At 40.2% G+C, this 19,864-nt stretch overlaps 1 protein-coding gene across 1 annotated transcript in view; it reads right to left on the bottom strand.

Annotated features, from left to right (window-relative positions):
* SYNE1 (spectrin repeat containing nuclear envelope protein 1) overlaps window positions 1–19,864 on the bottom strand; it is a gene marked incomplete at both ends in the record, with an annotated part of 158,373 nt that overhangs the window by 121,331 nt on the left and 17,178 nt on the right. The window contains 5 exons of the mRNA XM_084259624.1: window positions 2,266–2,375; window positions 3,310–3,441; window positions 12,985–13,176; window positions 17,560–17,733; window positions 19,443–19,637. Coding sequence (XP_084115750.1) covers window positions 2,266–2,375; window positions 3,310–3,441; window positions 12,985–13,176; window positions 17,560–17,733; window positions 19,443–19,637 — 803 coding nt within the window. The remainder of the gene's footprint in view (window positions 1–2,265; window positions 2,376–3,309; window positions 3,442–12,984; window positions 13,177–17,559; window positions 17,734–19,442; window positions 19,638–19,864) is intronic.

Below are 19,864 nucleotides of genomic sequence, written 5' to 3' on the forward strand. Positions count from 1 at the left end.
AGAGGAGAGGTCTGCTGTGCCATGTGGGTGCTCCCTGGCTGGCTAGGGATTGAACTCTTGCTGCAGAGGCTGTTGATAGCTTCGCAGTGCTGTGCTTAACCCCTTGCGCCACCTGGAAGGCCCTATTTTAATGCAACTTCTGATTACAGATATCCTAAGAATAGTTATTCCTATTCCTTAAAATTGGTATTTATTGGTTGTATCAATATTTTTACTACTATTTTGCTTTGCTTTGTTTTTCTTGAATGTCTTTGGTTAAGATCACATATGCATGAAATTTTTCTTGGATTTTTTAGGCCAATGGCAATTTTTACCTTTTCAGTTGTTTATTGTTATACATAATATTTCAAAAATCATCTTTGTGATCTCTATTTTCTCCTTGAGGCATTTCCTTCCAACAAAGGCTTAGGTGACAAATGAAGTAAAAGTTATCTGTACTATTTGGTTGCCAGGGACACTCTTAAATGACAATCTTTAGCAATACATGAACATAAAAGTTCTACTCAAACTTTTAAAAAACATTTTAGATTTTAAAGAAAGTTTTCTTATATATCTTCTTGATTAACCAAACTTTCACAACTTTTCTATGATGGAAATAGTTTATTATTACTCTATTTTGATTGCTGAGCAAATGAGGTTCATAGTTGAGTTATGTTTCCCGGGGGAAAGCTGAAAAATTGGAGTAAAATCGAGACCTGACTCAAATTACAGGGAAACTACTTCTGCTCAGTCCCTTCACCTTCTGACCTTGGAAACCAAAAACTTCAACTTGAAAGTTCTCCAACTTCCTTATTTTGTTCTTTTACCATTTTACTTTTCTCTGCAAAAGCCTTTCAGTTTCCTTCAAACCAAGAGTCAAAGCTTAGTAGCTTTACATGCAAAAATGAGAGAAATAGATCATCATGCAAAATCAGTATAGTAGGGCCTCCCTGGTGGTGCAAGGGTTAAGATGCAACCTATGAAGCTATCTGCAGCCACTGCAGCACAAGTTCAATCCCTGGCCAGGGAACTACCCACACGGCGCAGCAGACCTCTCTTGACTTGCCCACTGCTCCCCTCAGCAGTGTATTTCAGTCAGTCTGCCTGTTCATTCCCCACTCTGTCTCTGTTGAATCCTCTCACCCCCTGTGCCTCTGGCCTGTACCCCAAATCTTATATGCATAAATAAATAAATCTTAAAAAAAATCAAGATAGCAGACATATACATTTATTTTTCAGAATGATTTTAAGGTAACACAGGTACTTGGAGGGAAAATAATTGGCAGTTAGAACACAACATTCCGTTAGAAACATCATGGGTCTAAATTTATAATGTTTTCCTAATTTGAGGTTTTTTTAAATGTACCCATAAGCAATTTCTCTGGACAAATATGCTGACTGTACTAAAAAGAAGCAAACAAGCTAGCCATTGTAAGGTCGAGTTACACTTGCGTGCGCAACAAAATATTCAAAATTTAAGTCTTTTAAATGAAATAAAGCAAAAAAAAAAAAAACCCTATTTTTTGCAGAAGATGCTTAAGATAAAAATGTGAGTAAGGTGTTTACATTTCAAACTGGTCTAGCCACTGTGGAAAGCTGTGTGGCGGTTCCTTAAAACACTAAAAATGGATCTGCCATATGATCCGGCAATTTCGGTCCTAGGAATTTATCCAAAGGACACAAAAACACTAATTCAAAAGGAAACCTGCACCCCTGTATTTACTGCAGCACTATTTACAACAGCAAAGATATGGAAACAACCCAAATGCCCCCAAACAGACGAATGGATCCAGAAGATGAGGTCTATATACACAGTGGAATACTACTCAGTCATCAAAAAAGATAAGCTCATGCCATTTATGGCAACATGGATGGAGCTGGAAGGGATGATGCTAAGCAAAATTACATCATAAGGAAAAAGAAAAATATTGGATGGTTTCACTTATATGTGGAACATAGTGAAATGGAACAAAGGGTCAGGAGAAAAACAGACCCTACAAGCTGACCATAGATCTGAGGCATCCAGCAGGGGAAGGACAGGGGAAGAGACTACAGGAGGGGAGGGGAGAGCACCAGGGACTGTGGTGATGGTCACGGGTGCTGTGGTGGTGGAACTACAGGGACTGCACCTGAGGGGAGACATGAAGTACTGCCCAAAAATAAATAGTGATGCTAGAAAATAAATAAACTGTAAAATCATAATAAATAGGCAATGAAAGATGTTTGCATTTCTTCGAACATCAAGAAAACACAGTGACAGGAGAGATGAGGTGTTTTGAAACCTACCCCAAGCCAGCAGAGGTCTCTGCTGCCGAGTGCTGGGTTAGAATCTCCTCTCCACGGCTGGCTACGGATCGCAGGAGGCTCTTCTGCTCTGCTAATTGCTGTTCCAACTCCTGCTCAAGGGAAAGGACAAATAAAAACCTCTTTGTTACTTTATGATCATGGCTCAAGTGGTGATTCTGTCTACAAAATTCTCAGAGGACTTTTGCAGTAAAATTTTTTAAGTTTGCACATTTCATAAAAGGTGTGGTTAGGTAAATATGCAAACATAGCCGAGCACGCTCTAGTTTCCTTTGGCTTGGTAATCAGGAGCTTGGAAAAAGCAATAAAAAATGAAAACATTGTGAGGCAATGGTGCCCTCAAGTGGTACAAAAGGCTCTTTTACTTCTCACGATCGCTATTGCCTCCTCTAACTGGACAGGTCCTTGAGAGCAAGTTCTCTAAGTGTCCACTTAGTTGATAAATTGGATGATGAATGGATTTGGCTTTATTTTTTCATTATTTATCATAAATATTTTCCTCTCTTAGAACAGAAAATTTCTACATATGCCCTCTGCATAAAGTGGTCAATGAAAAATCATTCTCATTCATCAAAGCTCACCTGTTTCACCAGGCAACAACATGCAATCCTATGCTGTGATGCTATCTACTTCAAAGTAGGATATAAACTGAATTTATTGAAAAAGATGCAATTCAGACTTTCACCAATTCATGATGATTTGCATATATACGTATAACAGACTTAAATTGGAGCAAATCTGAAAATAGACTAGCTATCCATGATCAGGCAGCGTATAACTGAGCTATATATTTACATAAATATGCATATATATTTACAGACCTAAACACAATTTTTCCTTAAGGACCAGACTTCAAATGACCAACCATACCCCTGGCTACAAGAACACTCAAACAGATCTTGCTTCTATCCAAAGATAAGGAAAGGTCTTCCTGACTTTAATACAGAAGCAACTTGTCCTTCTAGAACAATGTCCTCACACTGGCTTCCCACATCTGCGGCGGGAGAGAGGTAGAAAATGCCGTACTTTTTGCTGCTGGAGGCTGTTCTCCCGCTGGTGCGTCCACGCGGCGCGCGCTTGGGACAGCCACTCCTGGACCCCGGGGCTCTGCGCGGCGGTGAGGTCAGCCTCACGCTCCTCCTTCTCTTGTGCGGTTCCCTGCTTTTAAGGAGGCAGAAATCAAGGGTCAGATACCCACAGGAAAACCTTACCTAAAACTGAGCGAAGATCACTTTGGTGTGATGTGTATAAAGACACCAAAGTGACTCCATTCAGAAGTGAAAGCCACATTAAAAAAAGTAACCCAAATCCTTCAAATTCACAGCCTCGGCAGGAGGGAGAACAATAAAGAGATGATTATGCCTGAAAATATTTCAGGATCGAAACTGTCAACTTCGAGGCCACACCTATGTTGTTACCAGATATTATTTCAGAATTTTTTCCTATAAAAATATAGCTCTAGAAGCTTTCTTGAGTCTCGCAAAGGTAAATGTTTGTTGCAATGATTATTTCCCCTCCTAATTTGCTGTATCTCTCCTGCAAAACCATCACTGCGTGGCATGTCACCTTCTCTACCCAGCTCCACTCAGCGGATGCAGGTCTCATGTCTGTTTCTTACAAGTTTTGCTAAAAGGTTACTAACCAAAGAGACTTCACCATCTTTGAGAAGCCATAAGGGTGCAGCTCTTGGGACATCATGACAGATTCCACTCAAATATAGTTTATATATAACTGTCTTTCAAAGTCATTATAGTTAAAACATGAACAAAGAAAACCTTTGATGCATCTGGTTGCCATTTCACAAATGCAAAAAGATGACTAAGCAGGGGAATAATTATAGGGTAAAGGTCTCGGAAAGATGCTGTTCACTTGCTCTCCCACCACTTTTGGGGCCACGCCCCTGCCAGGTGCTGCCTTGGCAGGTTCTCAAGCGAGGCTAGTGGGGAGAAACGGAACTATTCTGATGGAATCTAAAAGACCCTAAAATGCGATGCAGGGCCTCCCCAGTGGCTCAGTGGGTTGAGCGCCGCGCTATGAAGCTGTCCGAAGCCTCTGCAGCTCAGGTTCGATTCCCGGCCGGCCAGGGAGCTACCCACATGGTGCAGCAGACCTCTCCTGTCTCGCCCGCTGCTCCCCTCAGCAGTGTCTTCAATCCATCTGCCTGTTCTGCTCCCTGCTCTGTCCCTGGTGAATTCTCTCACCCTCCTGCACCTCTGACTGTACCCCAGTTCTTGCATAAATAAATCTTAAAAAAAAAAAAAAATGATGCATCAGAAAGGAACCAGCTCTGAAGGCCAGCCTTTCTATGCACACGTAATTTCGTGTCAAAAGAGAAATCAACTGTGCTAGAACTCACTCACTTGGTGCTTTTAAAGCACCCACTGTGTGTCTTCCACCATTCTAAGCCCTGGGGGGGGGGAGGGGTTTCTGTCAAGAGAAGTCAGACCGGGACCCTGCTGGGGAGACAGACAATAAACAAAACCAGTGAGTTGAGAAGGTGATAAAAACCACAAAGAACAGGAAACTGGGTGATAGAGAGGAAGGGCAAGGGGGGGTGGCTCGGGCTGGTGTAAGGGGCATTTGCAGGGGTGTCAACGTGGCTGAAGGCAGGCCAGGGCCTAGGAAGGGCAGTCCCAGCCAGGAAGCAGCTGGTGCAAACTGCAGGGGGAAGAGCCTCAGCACCCCAGAGAGCAAGAGGGCGCCAGCGTGGCTGGAGCTGGCACAGAGGAGAAGGGGACATTTTAAAAATCCTTCCACAGAGGAGAGTTCTGCCCTCTAGGTCTGGAGCTGAGGTCTGGAGCTGCTGCTCCCCTGTTCTTTGGCCTGTTTTTGCCAAATCTGACTCTAAAAGTTCTTCCCCAAAAGGCCCTTCTCTTTATGGATCCTTATTTCTTACAGGGAACTTGATGGGGTCTGTTTACCCTTCTGTCTTTGCTCATCAGAATCTCCTGATTCAATTATAAAATGGTTGAGATGATGAACTTGGCAATGTTGTCAAGTGAAATCAGCAGAAAGAAAGCGTGAAGCCTACAGATAATATTCACACACTCCACGCCCAGAATCTGCATCCGCCTTAGCTTCCAAGGTATTCCTTTCCCTTAAGAAGAGGATCCAGCTTCTGTGGTTTTAGCAGCACCACAGGGCTGCCGTGGTCTGATGGACACTGCTGCATTTCCCAGGCCCTCCAGAATGGTTGGCTCAAGGCACCAGCCAGCAATGCTCATCAGGAGCACCTCACACAGACAGGCAGTGATTTTCCTGATGGTGGGATGTCTGAAGGTTGGGCACTCTGGCAGGACAGATGCCCACACTTTGTGCTTGAAACAGTGCTCTCCCTCCTAAGAATGTACCACCTGCTCAGAATAAGCTCCAAAGACCCTGAATCTTCCAGGCAAGGACGAAGCACATCACAGCGCACCTGCAAAGAGTGACCCCAAAGAAGGCAGTGCCCGAGGTTGAACATGTCCCCAAGCAGAGCGGCTCCAGCTGACAAAACAGTGGCCGTGACCATGACCTGCTGGCATGCTGACTCTCCTTTGCGGGACAAGCCACTTCCTCTCTGCTTTGCTCTGTAGCAAGGGTTTGCTTTTCAGAGCCCAGACTTGAGATCCTGGGTAACTTCTCCCCAAGTCACCACACCCTCTGCTCTGGCCACGACTGCCTGACTAAGAACGTTTCTTTCAAATTCTCACACCAAATTGGTGTTTGGATCAATGGCCACAGAAAGCCTAGGTCTTAAGAAGAGCATCGCCACATGTACATGCGCACACACCCATTCAGATCTTGAGACTTTAACAGGGAAATCATATTTGACTGATTGAATCCATAACTATTAGTTCGAGAAACTAGTAGCATGCAGCTTCAGAAGCAGATGTCTGGTATATGTGGTTAGGTTTGGTTTTATAGTTGGTGAGTTTTTCTCTTACTGACTTAGTCATTTTGCAACCTAACACTTGGATCACAGGAAGCAAAAAAAGGTTTAAGAATCTAGTTCAGGGCCTCTCTGGTTGCGCCGGTTCGATCCCCGGCTGCTCCCCGGCCACCGGAGGAGGGTCCCACATGGCGCGCAGACCTCTCCTGCCGCCCGCTGCGCCCCTCAGCAGTGTACCTCGGTCCTTCTGCCTGCTCTGCTCCCCGCTCTGGCTCTGGTGAATTCTCTCGCCCTCCCGCGCTTCTGACTGTACCCAGTGCATGTATAAATAAATAAAAAATAAATAAATAAATATGCTGAAATATGTAAAAAAAAATTGTTAAAAAAAAAAAAAAAAGAATCTAGTTCAAAATGCCATCCTTCTCCCTGGGAAGGGAAGGCACCGCAGAAGGAAAGAAACCATGGTAAATTACTTTCTCTGAGGTCTGATAACAGTTTCTCTCCTATTGGGGGTTAGGAAGTAAGGCATCTTCTGGCCCCAGACTTCCCCTCTGGGTAAGGCTACATAAGCTGTTTATTTCTGAAATACTAGAACCGCAACCACTTTTGCCAGGAACATTCCTTGGAAGATTAGGGAGGATGGGGGGGGGGGGGGGAATGCTAAACATTAAATAAAACACTTCTCTATAAACCATTTCATCAAAGGAGCAAGCTCTCTCTCCTTTGATGAATGATAATGTGTGGAAAAGACTTAATTAAAGAGATAGTATTACAGGCACTCAGTCTGTGTCCCTTCTTATAGAGAAGAAAGCTATTGGCAGGAAACAAAAGGATTGGTTATTTGTTGATATGCATAAAATCCGGTTAGCTAACAGGGAGACACATAACAGGTATGACCATTTACAGATAAGTAGCACTGAACCTGTGTGAGGGTGGCCACACGAGCCTTAAGAAGGTTTCCCAATCTTCATGAATGATTCAAACCCGAAAGAAGGGCATAACCTCTTACACATTCAGTGGAAGATCATTTTTCCCAATTAATGTTAGTTAACTTCAGCTCAAACTCTAACATTATTAGTTAATTTCACATCAACTCTGAATTAAGTTTGCTACACAAAGGAAAAGGAGTCTTTTCATGCTACCAGTAATGTAAGCAAGGTTCCTTTTATTCCTGCCACTGGAAAAATAACCACCTTCACAAACTCTAATTTAGAAAATCATCAATATTTTATATGCTGGAAATTTACCTGATGAAAGGCAGTGGAATTTACAGATACTTTTAAAATAAACAATGGGGTCTCCCTGGTGGCACAAGGGGTTAAGCACCGCACTGTGCAGCAATCCACAGCCTCTGCAGCACGAGTTCAATCCCCCTGACGGCCAGGGAACTACCTACATGGCACAGCAGACCTCTCCTGTCTCGGCCGCTGCTCCCCTCAGCAGTGTATTTCGGTCAAACTGCCTGTTCTGTTCCCCACTCTGTCTCTCGTGAATCCTCTCACTCTCCGCACATCTGGCCTGTACCCCAGTTCTTGTATGCATAAATAAATAAATCTTAAAAAAATAAATAAAATAAAATAAACAATGATCAACTTCAGTGCAGTGAAACATTGCCCGATGATATTTACACTTTAGAGGATTGAACTTAACACCGGCCAGCAGGGCAGTCTGGACTCTCAGCAGGGATTCTGGACGCAGGCACTGCAGGCGGCCCCTCGCCCGGCCACACCAGTGTCGGACTTATACTTCAACCCAACAGGGGCGCCTTTCCTCCCAAAGAATGTGGTTTGGAATTAACTGGTTATTATTAAGTCTGACACTCACTGCAATTCCCTAAGCAGTACTTGCCTTGACAGCCTCAGAATTTTCCTTTAAGTTAAATACTTATTATCCCGATTTTCCAGAGGGGAAAACTGATCTGTAAGAAAGACTGAAGGAAGTTCGAAGGTCTTACCCCAGGTCACCTGGCTCTTAATGTACAACCAAGTTGGGACACTTCGGGGCATCGTTTCCAAAGTCATGGCCCAAGAACCAGGTCTAGCTTCTGGGTATGCTTGGCTTGGCACACAAATTATTTAAAAATGCCAATGTTTTCAAATTGAGAAACTTTAGATATAAATCCAAATTTCTTTGGAACCCAGCAATACTGACTGGTAATTCTTGTAGGACAATGGTTGGGTTGAGTAACGGCTGCTTCTCTGACACTGGACAGGCTGGCCAATGACTGACCGGGCCTGCTTCCCTCATCAGTGTGCCCTTCCCTGGCCAGAGCCTTAGACTTTGTGCCTGCACCCATGGGGTCCCTGAGGGATCCAGCTGCCCCTTACCTTCCTACCTGCCTGTGGGGGAGGGCAACAGAAGCCATGGGATGATGGTGGTCCAGATATGAAACCTTTCTGTCTTTCTTAAAGATTTATTTATACAAGCACTGGGTACAGTCAGAAGCTCAGGAGGGTGAGAGAATTCACCAGAGCCAGAGCGGGGAGCAGAGCAGGCAGAAGGACCGAAGTACACTGCTGAGGGGAGCAGCGGGCGGCAGGAGAGGTCTGCGCGCCATGTGGGACCCTCGCTGGCGGCCGGGGATCGAACCGGCGCTACAGAGGCTGCGGGCAGCTTTGCAGCCCAGGGCTCAACCACCTGTGCCACCGGGGAGGCCCTGTCTTTCCCTTTCTTTTGGTTTCTTTAGAGACTAAATTTATTAGCATACCACTACGGGAGTACAGGGGGCAAACATTATACATTATGGTCATGATACATTATACCAATATGGTCATGACTTTTTGAAAAACTAAGTGAATGCCGTACTTTCGTAGTTGGAAAAATTATCCTAGTTTTGTTCGATTTGAGTATTTTTAACACTTTTCACTTTAATTCATAAAGTCAGATTGCATGAGCCCAAAGGATACAGGTTTAAGGTAACACGTATTTTTTAATTTGCACTTATTTATTCAAGAGTGCTTTCTAATATCTTTTTCATCTCATCATTGACCTCTTGTATTTTTTCCCTGTGAGTTATCTCTTCACATCTTCTGCCCATATTTCTATTAGATGACTTTTTCTCATTTTTTAATTTTCTCAAAAAATATTTATTTATTTAGTATAAGAACTGGGGTGTAGGCCAGAGATGCAGAGGTTGGGGGTGGGGAGAACACGCGCCAGAGACAGAGTAGGGAGCATAAGAGGCAGAGCCACTGAAATGCATTGTTAAGGGGAGCAGTGGGAGATACAGGAGAGGTCTGCTGCGTCATATGTGGGTCAGCTCCCTGGTCAGGGATCGAACTCAGGCCACCGAGATGGGCCATAGTGTTGATAGTGCTGAGACTTAACCCCTAGGCCACCAGGGAGGCCTGAACTTTCTTATTGATTTACAAAGCATTTGTGAAATTAAAGGGAATTAATTGCTTGCTACGCGGATTGCATAATTTCTTCCCTATTTATCCATATCTTTTAATTTGGTTAATATTGTTTTGGTCATATAGAACTTCTTTTTTTGTGCAACAGTTCTAAAGAAATTAAAATTCTGGGATTTGGACATACTAGCAAAGTTACTCCCCAATCTAAAAGCTTTAAAATATACCCCTACATCCAGAACCTTTCTCATTTAATTTTTACATTTAAATCTTCACCCATCTGTGATCTTTTTTTTTCTGTAAAGAATGGGATAGGTAATAAAGTTTATCATATTCAAGTGGTATACCTACTTCTTATTATCTATATAGTGAATAATATTTTACCCGCTGATTTGAAATACCACCTTAAACATTTATCATTATATTAGGATCTCTTTCTGGAAGATTTAATCTGCTTAATTTTTTGTTCATCAATTTTATCATTATCAAACTATTCTAAATATGGTAATATTGTATTTTAATACAAAAGACTATTTAACACTTTATAATTCCTCATTCTGTGCATTTTGGGTTATTTTTGTGCTTTTTTCTTGGTTACACCTGGTCATTCGGTCACATTCCAAAAATTACACTGTTTTTATTTTATATCATTTTTTTCACTAGTGGTAGTTTGGCATCTTTTTTATTGCTATGTAATACTCCATTACATAAAGATATCATAATTTACATATTGTTTTTCCTAACTGAAGGGCATTCATATTTTTTTCCAGTTAACGGTCACAAATAAAGTTCATATGGCTATTTTTTTTTATTTAAGTAACAATGGTTTGCAATTATTGTTTCAGTTGAGAATGACTTCAAAGTTTAGCTCTCATGTGTTAGTAGAGAAAAAAACTGACATCTTTAAAATTGTATTTGTGGACATAAATAAAATTAGTCTTTCTATTTTTTCATATATTCATTTGTATTGTTTTAACATTATTTGTTGAGCCTCAAAATATTTCATAGTTTATTGATATTATAGGTGGAAAATTATTGTAGTTACTGCTCAACATCATTCAACATTTAAAAAAAGTTAGGATTCTCTCTTATATCAATCACCTTACTAAATTCTTCCATTGCTACTAATAGTTTTCTATTGATTAGGTTTGGCTTTCCAGAGTATACAAGCATAAAATTAGTAAAGAACTGACAAATATGTAAGTTAAAAAAACATCATTATACTGAGAAAACAGGGTAGCACAGGGAAAGTACATTTTCACCATAATATTTATGCCCTATCCCCACCAACAAACATTCTCAAATACACGTTGCCCATCTTCCTGGCCTACTGGTTCTAAGACCACATTCTCCCCTTTGGTCCTCTCGCCTTCCTTTTAGCCAAGAAGATTACACTTGCAATTTCACTTCTTTTTCAAAAATTATTAATTGACTGAGTTTTTTGCATCTACAAGTAATCATGTCACTGCGCTTCTAAAAGGACACAAATCTCTCTTAACCCACTTCTTGTAGCTAATCCCAGTTCTCTGCTCTCCATGACAAAGAAAATTCCACTAAAACAGCCATTGGTGAGGCCACAGAAGGCTTGCATGGCATGCTGCTAAATCCAGTGGTCAGTTTTCAATCCTCATCTGACCTCACAGCATCTGAAGGTCTTCAAATGGCTTCTAGTAGCCCAATCACAGCCTGCTTCCCACATCATGGCTTCTCTTCTTTTACTCTCTTTTGTGGACTCCCACATCTTCCAAACAACACTGGAGTGTCCAGGACATGGGTTCTAGACCTCTCTATCTAGCCTTGCTCCCTTGCAGAGTTCACCAAGTCTCATGCCTTTGAGGACCATTTAGAGGTTGATGATTCTAGTCTAGGTCTCTCTCCTGAATTCCAATCACTATTTGACATTTAACAAAGCATCTTCGCTTCACCTGTCTAAATCTAAACTATTGGCCTAACTACTCTTTCTCTCCCAAATCTCATCCACAGATGTTTCCATCTTCTCATGTATCCAGTATCATAAAAGTTCTCATCACATCTGCCTCCTTGCTATGGTCTCTTAGCTTCCACAGCCAGTACCCCACAGAAATTAAAATCTGATCTTGCTACTTTTCTGTTCTGAAACACTCCATGGCTTCTCATTGCCTCAGAGGAAAAGCCAGTCTCCAAGATGCCTATAGGGAAGGTCCTTTGTGCCTCTCACCTGTCTGACCTCATTGCCAACATTCTCCTCTCCCTCCCTCCACTGCAGCCACACGGGCTCCCTTGAACAGAGCAGTAGTGGTCTCAACTGGGAGCCTCTGCACTTGCCTTCACCTTTGCTGGAACTTTCCTTCATGTTCACACAGTTCACTCCTATAACGAAGCCTGAGAGAGGTTTCCTTGGCCATCCTGTCCAACACTGCAGATGGAGCTCACTGGTCCTTCCCCTACCTACCTGCCTTATAGTACTTCACCTACAGTGAAGTGATCATCTTCTATAGTACATAGTAATGCACTTTAATTTTTTTATTATATGTCTCCTACAACCATATCCTATTGAAGATAAAAAATATAAAGACAGAAATAGAGCTCAGTGGTTGGTTTTCATCCTTCATTCTATCATGTAGAATAGTTGCTGGCACATAGTGGTTTCTCAATAAATATTTTACTAATTTTTATATAGGATAAAAATAGTTATTTGTAGAGTAAGAACATGGAAGGTACATAGAGAGCAAATGTGTGTGAAAGTGTCCTAAGGCATTTGGAGGGAGATTATTATTAATTTAGAGTTTATTAGGTATGTATGATAAAAATGGGAGTGGGAAAAATAAAGCAAAGCATTCAATTACTTAAAAACAAAGGCTAAGAGGGAGAAAGAAAAAGGGCAGGACAAAAATAGAAAAGAAAAAGTAATAAAATAAAAGCCCAAGCATCTCAGTAATCACAACAAATGTAAAGGGGCTAAACTTGCCCTTAAAAGTTAGAGGTTTCCTCATTAGAAAAATGTTTAAAACCAACCGAACCAAGCTGAATATTTTTCATAAGAAATAAATCTAAAAGTAAGGACACTGAAAGGAAAGTTAAAAGATATACCAGGCAAATATTATCTCCCCAAAACTCTAGTAATATAAAATGAAAATCACTATTAGGAAACATGAAATTCACTGCATAATGGTAAAAATGTTCAATTCTCCTAGAATATGTAACAAATCTAAAGTGTGGGCCCTACATAAAACAGTCTTTATATATTTAAAAAATAGAATATAGGAGGAATAAATGAGAGATGTTATAGGATCTCTTACAATGACCTATACATAAATATTTTTAAAAACAATTTATTTGATAGATTTAGATAATTCTTTCCATTTTCTTTCTTTTCCCACACTATAATCTTCAGGTCTTCTGAAACCTAGTTGAAAATTAACAGCAAGCTTGTGTAAAGCAGGGTGTACCTAAGTATCAATTTTCAACAGGTCCTCTCTGTCCCTGTGGTGCAATCCTTACCTTGATGTTGAGCTGCTTGTCATGCAGGACTCTCTGCAGCTCTAGCAGGCTCCCCTTCAGTGTCCTCAGCTTTACAGCCAGTTGCTCAGCCTCATCCCTTGTATGAGCCTTGCCCTCCAGGAGCAGGTTTTCATTGTGGACCGAGAGCTCCGACAGGGTCACCACCTTCTGCTCAATTTCCACCAGCATATTCTGGAACCACAGAAATAAGGATGAAGTCATATATCCACCAGCCTCTGCAAAGACCTGTTCTCTCCTGAGTGTTTCACCAAAAGGATATGCCTTTGTGGTTTGCCCCAACTTTTGCAGATCAGTCTACAGATTTAAAAAAATTACTTGAACTCCTTGATGTTTCTCTTTTTAAACACTGATTGTGACATAATGAGTATCATATGGGAAAACCATGGGAAGCACATTTTATGTAGCCAACACATAAAGCAAAAAGACCATACATACTGTACTGTTACCCATAATTATTTTCTTATTTTAGTTAAATTATAATTCCTGTGTTTTAATAATAAAGATATAGTAAAATTGACCCTTTTCATGTCTATTTAAAGAGGAGTCTCTCTTTCAAAACATAATTTCCTTGGATTTATTTTTATTTTTCATTATGCTTCCTTCTCTTTTTTGCTTCCTTTTATTTTTTTTAAATAACATATCTTTAACCTTGCATTTTCACAAGTTTTCTGAGAATTTTTACTTTCTTTTTGTATGACAGTTCTATAATGCTGTAAGGCTTTTTTTTTCTAAAATGGGCACTATATTCAGAGAAGAAGCAAAATAGTCTTCCTTCCGCTGTGGTAAAAATAAAAAAAGAAAGGACAAAAATCACAGCAAAATAACAACTGCTTTATTTTCTGCAGAAACAGTTCTATTTTTAAATTCCTTTTTGAAATGCACTTTCTAATTTATACTCAATCAAGCAATTTGTCTATGAGAAAATATATCTTATTTTCCTGTACAAAATCAGAATGACTGCCATTAACTTAAGAATATAGTTTTAAGTCCAAAAACAAAAGAGTGAATTTTTTAATGAAATGGAAACTTAAGGGCTTATTTCCTGAGGATTACTTTTGAGACACTAATATAATTCTTTGCAAAGTCAACTTTCATTTGGCACAGTTGGTACAATCCTGAGTGCCAAGGATACTGCAGGAAGCCAAGAAAATACCGTAATATTTCTTTCTTCTAAAATCAGAAGGAAAAAATAAAGACAATAATGATAAATTTATAATTATGACTCCACCATGGATTATATTTGTCTTTTTACCAAAGCAATTGCAAAATTGAAAAAAAAAATGTGATACATACATGCCACAGAATAATACAAAGTCACAACAAAGATGAAATGCTGTCATTGTCAACAAAACAGAGGGAACTTAAAAAAAAAATTACTAGAGCAAAAGAAGTCATAAGATAAAAACAAATATTGTACCTTACTACAATAGATGATTGACAATGTAAACCCCTTAAAAAAAAACTGTACATCAGCAAACATCCTGAGGGCTCTGAGGTTAAGAGGGAGGGCGAGGGGAAGGGACAGGCACATAAGGGATGCTGGGTGGGGGAAGACTGGTATATTCTAAAGTTATATAGAAATATTGCAGACATTACATAAAAAAAAAAAGAAAGAAACTCCAGAATTTTTAGGGAGGAAGAGACTCTCAGGAACAGGGGTCAGGGTTCCAAAATCATGCAGTGACCCTAATTTTGTTTAATAGCCACAGTTACAATTACACAACTGGGTTTAAGTACTAGATTAGAAATCACCAAGGAACTGTTGTTTTTGCAGTTCCATACATTTCTAGTTTCTTGAAATATGTTCAAAATACCATTGTAATACTTTGTAGAAGTCCTGAAATACATTATCTGAATTACAGACTTTATGCATGAGTATAAAAATAAGACATCCAAAAGGAAGAAGTGGGAGTAATGATAAAACATAATTTGTAAAGCTTGTACATGTGGTAATTTCAAGCACTGGAAGAGAAAACTAAAAATAGAGGTCTCTTTTTGGATTAAAAAAAATTAGAAAAGATTATAATAAAGACTAGGAAATCATCACAGTGGCTCTCTATTCTCTACCATCAAGGCAGAGAAGAATAAAGTTTTGCATACACATGAATATACTACCCAAGGAAATTAAAAATCCAAATTATAATTATCAGTAATATGAATCTCAAATCATAAATGGGAATGACTCAAATGGCATATTACATATTAAGAAAATGAATGTTTTTTGTAAGCTTCTGTGTGGCAAAAGAAACATAAACCAAAACAAAGAGACATCCTACTGATTGGTAGAAAATTTTTGCACTCCATACAACTGATAAGGGACTGAGCACAAAGATCTACAAAGAACCCACATGACTCAACAGAAACAAAGTAAACAATCCAGTCAAAAAATGAGCAGAAGAGCTAAAAAGAAACTTCTCCAAAGAGAAAATGCAAATGGCCAACAGGTACATGAAAAAATGTTCAACATCACTTATAATCAGGGAAATGCAAGTCAAAGCCACAAGGAGATAACACCTTACACCAGTGAGAATGGCCCATATTAAAAAAACCAGCAACAACAAATGTTGGTGAGGATGCATGCAGAGAAAAAGGAACTCTCCTGCATTGCTGGTGGGAGTGCAAACTGGTCCAACCACTATGGAAAGCTAGCTGTGTGGAGGTTCCTCAAACTACTAAAAATGGAGCTTCCATATGATCCAGCAATTCCACTCCTAGGTATTTACCCAAAGAACACAAAAACATTAATTCCAAAGGATACCTGTACCCCTGTATTTATTGCTGCACTATTTATAATAGGTAAGATATGGAAACAACCCAAAAATCAATGACTGAATCCAGAAGATGCAGTATACATACACAATGGAATAGTATGCAGCAATCAAAAAGATAAACTAGTGCCATTCGCAGCAACATGGATGGAGCTAGATGGGATTATGCTCAGTGAAATAAGCCAGAAGGAAAAAGAAAAATATGATAGTTCCACTTATAGGAGGAATATAGGGGAACCAAGTAAGAGATCAGAAAAAAATAATAACAATAAATAAAAAAAACAAAATTAATAGCCAGCTATAAATCAGAGACATTCTGCAGGGGCTGGGGAGGGAGAGAGATGGAAACAGGGGAGGGAACACAGGAGCGAAGGTGATGGTGCAAGGGTAAATTGGTTATGGGAATCTTACCGGGATACACCTGAGAGGACAAAGCAAACATTGTACAAAAATGAATAATGTTGTCAGATATATATAAATAAATTATTAACATAATGAATGTTTTATGCTGATTTCCTCTCATTCAAGTGAAAGAAATATGATATTGTACATAATGTTATTTTAACCAGGCAGGTGAGGTTGCACTTTCTAGACCAGCTACCTAGTTAAATGGAAGAGCTTTGACAGCTTACTTCAGCCATGAGAGAAGTCTAGTGTGCTGAGAACCACTGAAGTTCAGCGATGGCACAGGGCAGACCATTAGCTCTTCTCTATACTAAAGTGTGTTTCCATAATGAAATGATAAGAAGATGGGGACTAAAATTGTACTGACAGAGTCCTTTCAGATATCTTTTAAACTGCTTTAACTGCATTTCAATTAAAGCTCATATAGCTATTTTTTAAAAAAGCAAAAACAAACAAAAAACCCTCGTGCCATTAGCTCTCACACTAAGGACCTAACATCAAAGGGAGGGCCCTTCTGTTTCAAAAGACAACCTTCCCAAGTTCAGTCTTTTTGTTTGCCTATAATTGACAGTTTTTCAAAGTTCCTCCTCATCCACCTCCACCACACACAAAAAAATATCAAGATTAGAACAGCTAGGAACACATCCTGTTGTGTCTATGCACAATCTGACTCACTAATTCTTCTCATTAAGTTTGTTTTCCTTGTCTCTAAATATAGATACCAGAAGTATGCTGAAAGCTAGACACTTAAAAAACTGTCCTTTAGAAAAATGAACATTTTCTAAAGATCAGATATTATTGGTATAATTTTTCAAAAGACTAAGTCCAAGTTTGGATTTCATCTAAGCTTTTATAAGGTTTTGTTTTTCTATTCTCTAAATAAATAAAGTGACCACACTTAAGGGGAGAAATCCTTATTTTGAAAAAAATGAACAAGGATGCAAAACAATGATAGTTAAATAAAAATGAATTAAAAATATACATTATATATGTCGTGTAAACACCATGAAATATCACGTGTTCACGTCAAGCCTTTTTATCATTTTGTTTTCTGTAATTAAAATGTGCTTTGTGGGGCCTCCCTCGTGGCGCAAGGGGTTAAGCACCACACTATGAGGCAATTCGCAGCACGAGTTCGATCCCTGACCGTCCAGGGAGAAATCCACATGGTGCAGCAGACCTCTCCTGTCGTGCCCGCTGCTCCCCTCAGCAGTGTGTTTCAGTAGATCCGCCTGTTCTGTTCCCCACTCTGTCTCTGGTGAATTCTCTCACCCCCCACACCTCTGGCCTGTACCCCAGCTCTCGTATGCATAAATAAATAAATCTTTAAAAAAAAATGTGCTTTGTGATTTGTGCCTATTCTTTGGTGACTATTTTGTACCTGGCAGTCTACCAGCTGGGCCTCCATGTCCATGGGTTCCTTGGGGGTGCCCAGTGCCATATCCAGAGTGGCCTTAGTGCTCAGGAGCCAGTGATTCAGTTCATCAGCTTCACAGCGATACCTCTGCAGGGCCTGTTCCTGTCTCTGTTCCTCCAGCTGATCATTTAACTTCTCCTGGTGAATAAGGAGAATGTAGCAGGTTACTTTAAGGGAAAATTACTAGGATTTAACTCAATAGAGAAATGGTTCTCACTCCTGGCTATACATTAGAATTAACTTAAAATAAATGCCTGAACTTAGGCCACATTCCAGAGCAACAAACCAGAATTTCTGGGGGTGCTTGTCAAGATCAGTGTTTTGCAAAAGCTTATGCACTGAGTTGAGCAAAGCAAATAATATACCCAAATGACTAAGCAGATAATATGAATGATACAATCTGAGGCAGTATTAGAACAAAACGGTGGTATAAGACCATCAGTAAATGGCAATAAATTCTTGACCTTAATGTCTGGGGAAACTATAGGGAGTGGTGAGGACTGTGACAAACTCAAAACATATTTTCCAAAATATGGACCATCTATGGGACCATGGTCCTCTGTGAGAAGGGGTGGTGCACTGTTATTAATGTCTTAAGTCCAGGCAACAATTCAAATTTTTTTGTTATAACTATTGTTTCCGGTTTTGTCAAATATTTCATATTTTTTTAAATTGAGGCCGATCACTCCATTTTGAAACTCCACAAGGTTTTCATAGGGTGACTGGGGAAAGATTAATGAATTTAAAAAATGAATTATTCTGGTATTGTAAATACCTGATTTTAAAAATTACTCTATCAATAACTGATTAGAATTGCTTTATTTATTTATTTATTTATTTATTTAATTTTTTGTGGGACCCTCACCGGTGGCCGGGGAATGAACCAGCGCTGCAGAGGCTGCGGGCAACCTCGCAGCCCAGCGCTCAACCGCTGCGCCACCAGGGGAGGCCCAGAATTGCTTTATTTTTTAACTTAATTTGTATTAGTTTAAAAGAGATTATGAAATAGAACTGATATATTGATTGTGAATTTTTCCAAAATATTTCATATTCTGGATATATGATCTGAGTAATTTTATAACATAAAACTAAAATGCCAACATACTTATCAACGGGGCCCTGGCTAATTAAATTATGGAATAATCAGCAGCTAAGTAAAATAATATTAATATTAAGCTCATATAATAAGAATGTATTGAGAAGTGATTATCTGCCAGAGAAGCTGCTAGACTCTGGAAATATCTGGAAACACCCTCAGCAAATTCTAGAAGCGGCAACATGAACCTCAAGTTAAATTTAATTTAACAATAAAGGAAACATGAGTTTAGGGCCAAGAATGATAAGAGAATAAAGACAAGGAAAAAAAACGGACTTTTAACACATGTTATTGTGAACAAAATTATTTCTAAATTAGATAACATTAAAATTCTCTTACTGCAGAACCAGACTGCCAGAGTATTTTCGTGAATGAACATGCTTGAATTAGCTCGCAGTGACTAAGGATTTATTCTTCCTAGTATCAGTAATTAGTAATACTCCTCAGAAAAGGCTCTTCTTCAAGCAGAGCAAGCCCTCATGCCCGCCTGTACAACTGTGCTTCCCAGGCTCAGGCCTCCCAAGAATTTGCTTTCCACATTCTCAATTTTTCATGCCTGACGTGAGGCAGAGAAGAGAGAAAGGCCCCATTCATGGCTGTGCGCTGACTCGGCGCTGCATCTGTGGCCTCCAGGAGACACAAGGCCCACTGCTCACGAGTGGGAACAATAACCACGCCCTCACGCATCACACTCATCAGCACAAGGGAAGAGTCAAGAGGTCGTGAGGGCGCCCCCAGAAGCCCTAGTTACCTCCAGCAGCTGTCGTTTGCCTGACGCCTTCATCTTGATAGTGGACATGCGCTCCGCCAGGACGGTGAGCGTGGACTGCAGGGCCAGCTGCTCGGCGGGGTCCGACTCTGGACACTCGGACACTAGCTCCTCCGCCAGGGACGACTGCAGCTCGCTGATCTCATCTTGGAGCATGAGGATCTCATCCATCAGCGCCTGGAGGAAAGACTGTGCAATCACACGCGTGTATTTCTCTTGCTGGACCAAGCGGTGGTACCCCTGGCTGAGTTTTCCAGGGATGGAGGTGGCTGGAGATACCTCACCTTGAAGTCATTTTTGCAGCAAAGAGGGGGTGCTTAATCTAAGCTCCCAAGTGAAAGTAGCAGACGGAGTGTCAGAAAATACCGGATTTTAACACTCCCTGTGTCTCTAATGTAAGTGAC

Source organism: Talpa europaea, assembly GCF_964194135.1.
Source record: "Talpa europaea genome assembly, chromosome: 2".
NCBI lineage: Eukaryota > Metazoa > Chordata > Mammalia > Eulipotyphla > Talpidae > Talpa > Talpa europaea.